This window comes from Haliotis rufescens, unplaced genomic scaffold (genome assembly GCF_023055435.1).
Source record: "Haliotis rufescens isolate VD_foot unplaced genomic scaffold, xgHalRufe1.0.p SCAF_13, whole genome shotgun sequence".
NCBI classification, from domain to species: Eukaryota; Metazoa; Mollusca; class Gastropoda; order Lepetellida; family Haliotidae; genus Haliotis; species Haliotis rufescens.
In genome coordinates, this window is record NW_025963813.1 from 6757018 (window position 1) to 6767033 (window position 10016).

The 10016-nt window shown below is 37.2% G+C and overlaps 1 protein-coding gene across 4 annotated transcripts; it reads left to right on the forward strand.

Moving 5' to 3' along the window:
* Nucleotides 1–370: 370 nt before the first annotated feature.
* Nucleotides 371–7598, forward strand: LOC124141095. Of its 4 annotated transcripts, none has more exons than XM_046508994.2 (6): nt 371–665; nt 3416–3800; nt 4375–5378; nt 5988–6054; nt 6631–6799; nt 7463–7598. In XM_046508994.2, the coding sequence occupies exons 2-6, from the start codon at nt 3494–3496 to the stop codon at nt 7590–7592; spliced, it is 1677 nt and encodes a 558-aa protein (XP_046364950.1). In that variant the 5' UTR covers nt 371–665; nt 3416–3493; the 3' UTR covers nt 7593–7598. The 4 variants fall into 4 exon arrangements, with proteins under 4 accessions (XP_046364950.1, XP_046364952.1, XP_046364949.1 ...); XM_046508996.1 differs by lacking the exon at nt 371–665 and adding an exon at nt 7053–7140 and having other exon boundaries at nt 3122–3800; nt 7463–7563; XM_046508993.2 differs by lacking the exon at nt 371–665 and having other exon boundaries at nt 3122–3800.
* Nucleotides 7599–10016: the final 2418 nt, after the last annotated feature.

A 10016-nucleotide genomic window follows, 5' to 3' on the forward strand; every position in this document is an offset into this window, starting at 1 on the left:
TGCACTGTCGAAATTTAAGCCAGTACAGTTAAGTGCATAATTTAGTTTTCTTAATTTATCAAATTTATTGTAAATGCATTCCATCCTAATTGTGAAATTTACACTGCTAAACATGTTATTAATATTCAAAAGAATGAAGTCAAGAATTATGTGAAATATACTAGCATAGTCAGGGAAATGCATTTTCCCTCATAATCTTTTTCGGGTACCAACCATGGCGTATGGTAATGAACATTCCCCAGAACATCAAACAAACAAGCAAGCAATCAATCTTAATCATTATCGGGGCGGTAGGGTAGCCTAGTGGTTAAAGCGTTCGCCCGTCACGCCGTAGACCCGGGTTCGATTACCGACATGCACTGTAAACCCTTACCGTACACGTTACATTGCTTTTACGGTAAGTCCGCGTAAATTCGATACATTTTTGTACTGTTTCGGGTGAAACAGTACAATACCGTTCTTGTCGTACCCGTTTCGTTGGTTTTACGGTACTTTCGCGTAAAATCGGTACTCCACTGTTGTATTCGCAATCGCGACTATTAGGGTGACGGTATTTTACCGTATCCAAATGCATCATGGGATATTTGTTTCCTGCCGCCATTTTTTGTCATCGGGAAGAAAAGAAGACTGTGGCCCCCAAATCCGACCGAAAAACAACAACAGCGGTATAACTTTATATTGGCAAAATGGTCGTAGATCTTGTGGAACATGAAAATAGTTATTTTATGCGTTGTAGTAGTTTTGTCAACATTTTACGGCCGTGAGTTTGGAGGTATCGCTAATCCGAGCAATGACGGGGCCATGCTTTCTTGCAAATCCTGCCAATTTCAGACAGATAACCTCAGACACTATGTAGTGCATTATGCAATTCACAGAAATGTTCCAAATATACAGTTCCCATGTTGTCATGAACAATGTAAAAGGAAGTTTAAAACATATTCAGCCTTCAGGTCTCACGTTCACCGCGATCATAAAGGTGAAGGTCACAGGACAGTGAGACCCAGTGTTGCAGTATTACTTTGCTGCAGGAGAGACAATTGTGACTCAACATTCCCGTCTATTGATGACCTATTGACTCATTTGCGACAACATATTAGACAGAGAGATTCTGTTAATTGTCCTTTCAGACATTGCCAGGTGAAATGTGACAAAATATCTACATTTTCGTCACATTTGTCCAGAAAGCACAAACATCAGCGTTTGGATTGCATTTCATCAGATTATATTTATTCTGCCACCCGCAATAATGGAGCTGAAACTGAAAACCAAACTGACAATTTTGAGGAGATGCCCAGTGAGAAAAGTTCTGTTAATTATGATATAATTAATGATGATGAAAGTACATTTTTAGAAGTTTCGGAGGCAGATTTTCTACGAAATGTTGCGCAATTTTACATGAAGTTAGAGGCTAAACATTTGCTGCCAGTTTCAATTATTCAAGATATAATACACGAGTTTCAATCATTCCATGACTGTAGTGTTCAGATTATTGAAAAACACATTGAAGACAGACTTTTATTGCTTGGGGTTAGTGCTGAAGTTATTACGCAAGTGAAAAATGACATAAATGAGTCTGATGTATTTTCCAAATGTAATAATGGCCCACTGAGGTCAAATAAATGTAGGACAAGTTTCTACACAAAACATTTTACATATGTTCCACCTGAAGAAATAGTGTTAGAATCTGACAGTGTGACCAGTGGGGATCAGTCCAGTTTCCAGTACATACCAATACTAAAGACTCTGTCATGTTTATATTCTTACCACAAGGAGTTCATAAACTTTCATGATCTTGAAAACAGGGAGGCTTTATGTGCAGATAAATTGATCGACATTCATCAGGGTTCACTCTATCAGAAAAGTTCATTTTTTTTGAGCGGGGATAAACTATTTCAGATCATACTTTACCAAGATGCCTTTGAGGTGGTAAACCCTTTAGGATCTGCTCGCAGAAAACACAAACTTCTAGGTGTATATTTCACTCTTGGCAATTACCCTGTGTTTAGACGATCAAATATAGATCACATGCAACTAGTAATTCTCTGCAAAGAGAAAGATTTGAAACAATTTGGTTCAGACAAATTGTTTAAACCTCTGTTAAGAGATTTAAGACAGTTAGAGCTTCATGGACTTGACATTGGTGATGGAACTTTCATTAAAGGCTCATTGTTCTGTATACTTGGTGACAATCTAGGATCACACATGATTGGAGGCTATCTAGAGAGTTTCTCAGCAGATTATTTTTGTAGATACTGCATTATCAGTAAGAGTGAAGCATTTGATGGGGATCATCCAGCTAGCGGTTACAAGAGGACTATAGAGAATTATCAGGAAAGTGTTCAAGTTGTTACAGATGACAAGGTACCTCATCATAATGGCATCAAGAAAAATTCAGATTTCAATAACCTTACACATTTCCATGTGGTAAATGGTTTACCACCATGCTTGGGGCATGATCTTTTTGAAGGAATCTTGCCATATGATCTTATGCTGATCATTACTTACCTTGTGAAAGAGAAAAACTGGTTCACATTTGACCAGTTGAATAGGCGTATTGCGCAATTCAAATATAGAGGACGTGATTCATTAGACAAGCCTTGCACTGTTGGACATAACTGTGATAAACTTACAGGGCATGCAGTACAAAATTGGGTGTTTATAAGATTATTCCCCTTGTTAGTTGGAAAATACATACTGGATACTGAAGACAGTGTGTGGTGTCTTTTCCTGTTGATGAAAAAATTAACAGAGATAGTGTGCAGTCAGTCATTTTCTATGTCATTGGTAGCTTTCCTCAATTCAGTTGTGGAAGATTATTTGTTTGAGAGAAAGAGACTCTTTCCAAATGTTAGGCTTCGGCCAAAGCACCATTTCATCAGTCATTACCCTGAACTTATCCTAAAGTATGGACCTTTGATGAGACTTTGGACCCTCAGATTTGAGAGTAAGCACTCATATTTTAAGAAGTGTGCCAGAAAACTACAAAACTACAAAAGCTTAGCAAAAACATTGGCCAAAAAGCACCAAATGTTGCAATGTTTCTATAACTCTGGAACTCTTTTTGCAGCTGAGCTGATTGCAGATAACCTGTCACCATTTAATCCTGTTGTATATTCAAATGCATTCAGAGAAGCAATTGCCCGTCATTCATTAGATGCGACAAACACTTTCAAAGCTGACAAGTTGAGTTTCAAGGGTGTGCAGTACAGAATTGGAGATATCATGATAATAAATCAGTCAAGTGTATCAGAGTTAACAATTGGAAAAATTCAAAGCATGTTAGTCAATAATGAGCAGTTGTATTTAGTTGTTAGCCGTGGAGTATTTTTCTTTGTCCCTGCAATGGAACTATTTGCATGTGAGGAGGATTTAAACACTGGCAATTTAGTATGTAACTCCATTACTGAATTTGCAGATTACTGCCCTGTTGCTGTGTACCAGGAAGCTGGAACAAACTTCTTGTCATTGAGACAAGCTATTTCAGTCTAACACAATGGAACAGAACACTATGGATCAAATGGAAATATGTTGTGAAAGTGGCAATATTCCACAAAGTCCTAAAGCTGTATCAGACTATGGACTAAGGGCAACATTGAGAAAAAGTGTAGTTGACATATTGGGGAATTTGGAAGAAAGTGTTATCTCTGAAATTGTTCAGGAGTTGGAGAAACTTGGTGTTGTAACCATTCAGGATTTAGAGTGGATCCATGAAGACGATCTGAAGGGAAACATTCGACCTGTCCATGCACGGAAACTTTTGAGAAGATCCTTGATGCAGAGTTCCACCAGAATATCAGCTGGTAAGCAATCATCTGAATAGATATATGTAATCTTTTCCGTATGTCAGATGAGGGTGTTTGAATTTAGCATTCATTGCCTCTACTTTAAATGTTTCTTGTGTAAAAAAACTTAATACCTGACTTTTTTTCAGTTCCCTGACAGATAACATCTATTTTTAATGTATTTCAACATTCGATTCTTTCGAGGAAAAAACTTTTAACACAATTTTATTGTCTTGCAAAGAAAATGTCTTTTTCGGAAATTTGGAAACAGTTAACCCTTCTCGTGCAGCTTACTTTACCGAACTGCATCTGTTAGTGGCGGCTCCCTTTTCCTTCACCTGTCCAATTTAGTTAATGATGTCTCGATTAATGTTCACAGTAAGTATCGGCCCACCTATATTGTAACACACCTATTATTAAATGGTCACCCATGTATGATAACATACCCAAGATTTGTGACATCTCACACCAACCACCACCCATCTCACACCCATCTCACATAGACCACCACCCCACCAACAAGCACCCTTCCTGTATTTCTCACTGCGACATTGATTTGAGATTAACAACATTTAACTTCTATTAATATTAGTTCCAGGAAGTAGCTGTTCTTCCATGTCACCTTTGTCACCTACTTCGCCATCATCGAGTGATTCGTCCATGAAGTTTTCACCGAAAAGTCCGAAACCCATCATGTATTCAAATCGAGACCCCAATTGGCCGGTTAAGATGGAACTTCCCTGGGATGATCTGAACTGTTTAACCAAGGAGGCCCTTGTACAGGGTAAACGCTTAACACCAGATGCCAAGAAGGAGGTTGTACATAAGGTTGTGGATGTTGTAAGACGAAACACACATCATGCCCTCCGACCTCAGTTTTCGATCATTGCACAAAGGATGGTAGCTAAGTATACACAAAGTCTTCAAGACAAAATTGATGACAGTGTGGTGGGCTCTGGGTATGACACTTTGTTAAACAAATTAGTGACCAGGAACCAAAATCTGAATCGCGGATCCTCAAAATTCTGCATGTCAGGAAAGAAACGGCCTATGCAGAATACAGAAACTGAATCTGGTAGTGACGATTCCAGAAATGAAGTCAAAACAAGGAGGGATTCCTATGGTTGTGTTAAATGGATGCCAGAGTTGAAAGGTGATAAAGTGAAGGTCATGGAGGAAATCAGGGATGCCCTGATTGAGATGAATCAGTGTAATTCTGACAAAAAAGATGTGAACAAGATAGAAGAGAACATGTTGTCATGTTATGCTCTGCAGAGAAGGGACATCAATAGTGGAATGTCAGTGGTGGATCTCAAATTATCATGGCCATTTCTGTTCAGTATTCAAGGAGTTCTGTGTCACTCCCAGGAATTACTTGGTTTTAATGTGCGATCCGCTCTGGGAAATGCATACGCCAAGAAAGGACCTCGACTAAACAATTTCTTCAGGAAATCATCTGATGGAAATGAATTCATCTTTGATGAAGCACGACGACAGAGTAGTCAAGATAACCTGAAGGCTTGGTTGTCGGCAGTGGTACTGTGCATAATGGGACACCTTGGAGAAAAGGATGAAGAGCTTTTCTATGTTGTAGATGTAAGTTCAATATACAGGTTGCTGAATCTTGATCAATTTTCCCAGTATTTTAACTTCTGGAATTAATATTATGAATATAATACACTTGCTACCTGCCCAATCACCAGGGACTGTAAATTTCTGAATTTATGGGATGCACAGACACATTTTGCATGCATTTTATGACAGCTATATCTCTGAGGTAGAGGGGTTATGGGTATGGGGGTTAGCTGATTAGTGATTGTCTAAGGTTTAAAATATTCTTAGATGTACATGATGTAGGCAGATTTTGATTTTGGAACCTTTCTTGGGTCTTTGGTTAGAAAAAGATTAAAAACTGAGAGCTATTTAAGGGCACTCTGTTAAAGCAATCTCCTAGATATTCACATCAACAAATTATCCGTTCAGATAAATACATATATATCTAGCATTCCTTAAGTCCATATTGATTATTTGTCAAATGAATATAAAAGATGTCTTTTAAGAAAATATTTTATTTGAAGCTTTTAATTGTTCTTGTTATTCTAGTATTACATTCCATCTCTTTTCATGTACTTCATTTACCAAAGCTAAATTCACTAAAATGGTTACTCTTCTGAAAATAAAAGGTTTTAACACTTGTTTCTTAAGGAAACATCAACTGCTGCAGAAGTCCAGGCTTCCAGTAAAACAGATTCACCTGTGTTGGTGGTTTTGGGTATGTTGAATCAATTGTTGGCATGTCAGTTGTTTACAATGGGAGTTTGTTTACTGTAACATTGTGTACAGTGACTGTAGTCTACTCTTGGATGTGGTGAAAACTTGCAGACCCCCTGGATTCCGCGATTCCATTGCACATTGTCCTTGTCATATGTAGACCAGGCTGCGGTTCCACAAAACAAACTAAAACTAAGATGATTGTGGGTAATACTGCATTCCAGTGGCTTGCTATGGTCATGGTGTGAAAATCGCATTGAAAACGGGTCCCCAAGGCAAGGCAACCTTCACGCTACGACCTTCGTAAGCCTGTGATGTGAAATGACTCGTCAAGGCCTAGTTTTAGATGATCTCTTTAAGATCATCTTAGCGTGAGGTTGTTTTGTGGAATGGGCTTCTGCTTTCTGTGGCAGAGATGGCGACATTCAAAATGACCATTATTTTTAGCCCACCTGGACCGAATGACAATATACTTTCTTAAAATGCCCCTCACATCTTACTTCAGTTAAAAACAAATCTGTGATTCAACAAATAAAAAAAGAAAAGGCCTTATGATTTTCAACTTAAATATGTACAGGTGACTCTGTATTAGCTGGGAAGAGCTACATGGTAATGTGTGACCGCCAAATCCTCATCCCAAGATGTCACAGTTTCATGGATTCGTTCTCAGCCCTCTTTGCATCATACTACATCTTCAACCTGCAATACCAGACCGGGGCTGCAGCTACACTTGAGTTCATTCAAAGGTAAATTTCTATGATATTTAAATGTGTGATATGTTAAGAAAATTTTCCATGAAGTATTTTTCTAAACACAAATGGGACATTTAAAACCAAGGAAGATTGGTTGCAGAAACACTCAACAATTCTAGCATCGGTTCTGCAGTTTATCTATTTTCTGAGGTAATTCGGTAAAATGAAAATTATTTGTAGCATGCAAATGAGATTCCATTTATATTTTGTATTTTGGGGGATAGACTACTGTTTGGTTGCTTTTTAGCCCACCTGGACCAAAGGTCATGGCAGCCATATTGAAAATGCTGAAAAGGTCGTCTTCAAAACTACTGGGCCGATGAAGCTGAAGCTTGGTGTGTTCCAAACCAATGATGACACTCAGATGTGTTCAAGGCATTCGGATCAGATTTCCAATATGGCCGCCAATACCATTTTGTTTTTTTTGGTCAGACATTGATTAAGCAATTGAGTTGAAAATTGCAGTGGTGGTAGCTAGCACAAAGGCCACAAACACATTTGACTAGTTTTGCTGTATTTTGGTATTAAACCTGGATTTGACCTTTGAAGATTGACTACGCCCCTGCTAAGTCCATTGTTAAATGTTAAATTTACTTGACAAAGTGAATATATGTAGCCAGAACATTATGGCAGTGAATCTTCCTTTGTTTTTTTCAGGTGCTTCATTGGTATCAATCCTGATAGGGGATCCAAAGGCAATAAAGGGAAAAAGAAGAAAACTCAGATGGGTGCCAAAGTATTGAAGCTGATCAGCAGCCTTTCTGACTTTGAGTGGCTTGAACCATAAAGTGATCGCAAGGAACTGTAACTTATATATCTAATACAGCTTTAAGTTGTTGTTTTACATGCTGAACTACGAGTGGTAATGAGTTTGCAGTTATTGTTTTATGGAAATAGTTAAAGATTTATTATTTCCACTTGATAAATGTAAAGCAGACTGGTAATGCAAATTTTATCTTTAACCAAGGTGTTTTATTTATCATGAGCTGTATAGTGACTACATGATCATGATTAGTGACTGTAACTTGCTTGAAGATTTAAGCATGACTGAACTAGAACCCTTAAGTCCTATTTTAATGTGCTGTTAATGTATATTGGTGGCAGATTTCATTATTTTCAATGAAGGTAAGGATATCAGAGTTTTAATAAGTAAAAATCAATGATAGGTGTTAGCAACATTTACATAAAAACTGCAAATTAGATATTTAATTCACTTGTTAAAGTGGGCTGCATTGTTTAAATTTTGAGAGTTGCTGCAGATTGCCGTAATTTTTTTATGTAGCTTAAAACCTGAAACCTGAAGTTTCAGTGGTATTCTGTTTTGCTATGATAGATTTAATTGTTTTCAATGAAACTAAGGATATCATAGTTCATTGGATCACCATTAGATGTTTTATGAAGTTTGTCAAATTAGAGAGAAAGTTAACTGAGCATGTACATCACTTGGAGTGCCAGTAAACTCAGCTTGTACATCACTTGGAGTGTCTGTAAACTGAGTGTGTACATCACTTTGAGTACCTGTAAACTGATTTTGTACATCACTTTGAGTACCTGTAAACTGATTTTGTACATCCCTTTGAGTACCTGTAAACTGATTTTGTACATCACTTTGAGTACCTGTAAACTGAGTGTGTACATCACTTTGAGTACCTGTAAACTGATTTTGTACATCACTTTGAGTACCTGTAAACTGATTTTGTACATCACTTATGGTACCTGTAAACTGAGTGTGTACATCACTTTTAGTTCCTGTAAACTGATTTTGTACATCACTTTGAGTACCTGTAAACTGATTTTGTACATCACTTATGGTACCTGTAAACTGATTTTGTACATCACTTATGGTACCTGTAAACTGATTTTGTACATCACTTATGGTACCTGTAAACTGATTTTGTACATCACTTATGGTACCTGTAAACTGAGTGTGTACATCACTTTTAGTTCCTGTAAACTGATTTTGTACATCACTTATGGTACCTGTAAACTGATTTTGTACATCCCTTTGAGTACCTGTAAACTGAGTGTGTACATCACTTTGAGTACCTGTAAACTGATTTTGTACATCACTTTGAGTACCTGTAAACTGATTTTGTACATCACTTATGGTACCTGTAAACTGAGTGTGTACATCACTTTTAGTTCCTATAAACTGATTTTGTACATCACTTTGAGTACCTGTAAACTGATTTTGTACATCACTTATGGTACCTGTAAACTGATTTTGTACATCACTTATGGTACCTGTAAACTGATTTTGTACATCACTTATGGTACCTGTAAACTGATTTTGTACATCACTTATGGTACCTGTAAACTGAGTGTGTACATCACTTTGAGTACCTGTAAACTGATTTTGTACATCACTTTGAGTACCTGTAAACTGATTTTGTACATCACTTATGGTACCTGTAAACTGATTTTGTACAGCACTTATGGTACCTGTAAACTGATTTTGTACATCACTTTGAGTACCTGTAAACTGATTTTGTACATCACTTATGGTACCTGTAAACTGATTTTGTACATCACTTATGGTACCTGTAAACTGATTTTGTACATCACTTATGGTACCTGTAAACTGATTTTGTACATCACTTATGGTACCTGTAAACTGAGTGTGTACATCACTTTGAGTACCTGTAAACTGATTTTGTACATCACTTATGGTACCTGTAAACTGATTTTGTACATCACTTATGGTACCTGTAAACTGAGTGTGTACATCACTTATGGTACCTGTAAACTGATTTTGTACATCACTTTGAGTACCTGTAAACTGATTTTGTACATCACTTATGGTACCTGTAAACTGAGTGTGTACATCACTTTGAGTACCTGTAAACTGATTTTGTACATCACTTTGAGTACCTGTAAACTGATTTTGTACATCACTTATGGTACCTGTAAACTGATTTTGTACATCACTTATGGTACCTGTAAACTGATTTTGTACATCACTTATGGTACCTGTAAACTGATTTTGTACATCACTTATGGTACCTGTAAACTGAGTGTGTACATCACTTTGAGTACCTGTAAACTGATTTTGTACATCACTTTGAGTACCTGTAAACTGATTTTGTACATCACTTATGGTACCTGTAAACTGATTTTGTACATCACTTATGGTACCTGTAAACTGATTTTGTACATCACTTTGAGTACCTGTAAACTGATTTTGTACATCACTTATGGTACCTGTAAACTG

What these genes read in the sequence shown, in the direction of transcription:
- LOC124141095 (XM_046508994.2), top strand. Translation starts at nt 3,494, where the DNA reads ATGGAACAGAACACTATGGATCAAATGGAAATATGTTGTGAAAGTGGC. An exon ending in TTCCACCAGAATATCAGCTG is followed by an intron (nt 3,801 to 4,374) that starts GTAAGCAATCAT and finishes TATTAATATTAG; the next exon opens with TTCCAGGAAGTAGCTGTTCT. An exon ending in AGCTTTTCTATGTTGTAGAT is followed by an intron (nt 5,379 to 5,987) that starts GTAAGTTCAATA and finishes TTGTTTCTTAAG; the next exon opens with GAAACATCAACTGCTGCAGA.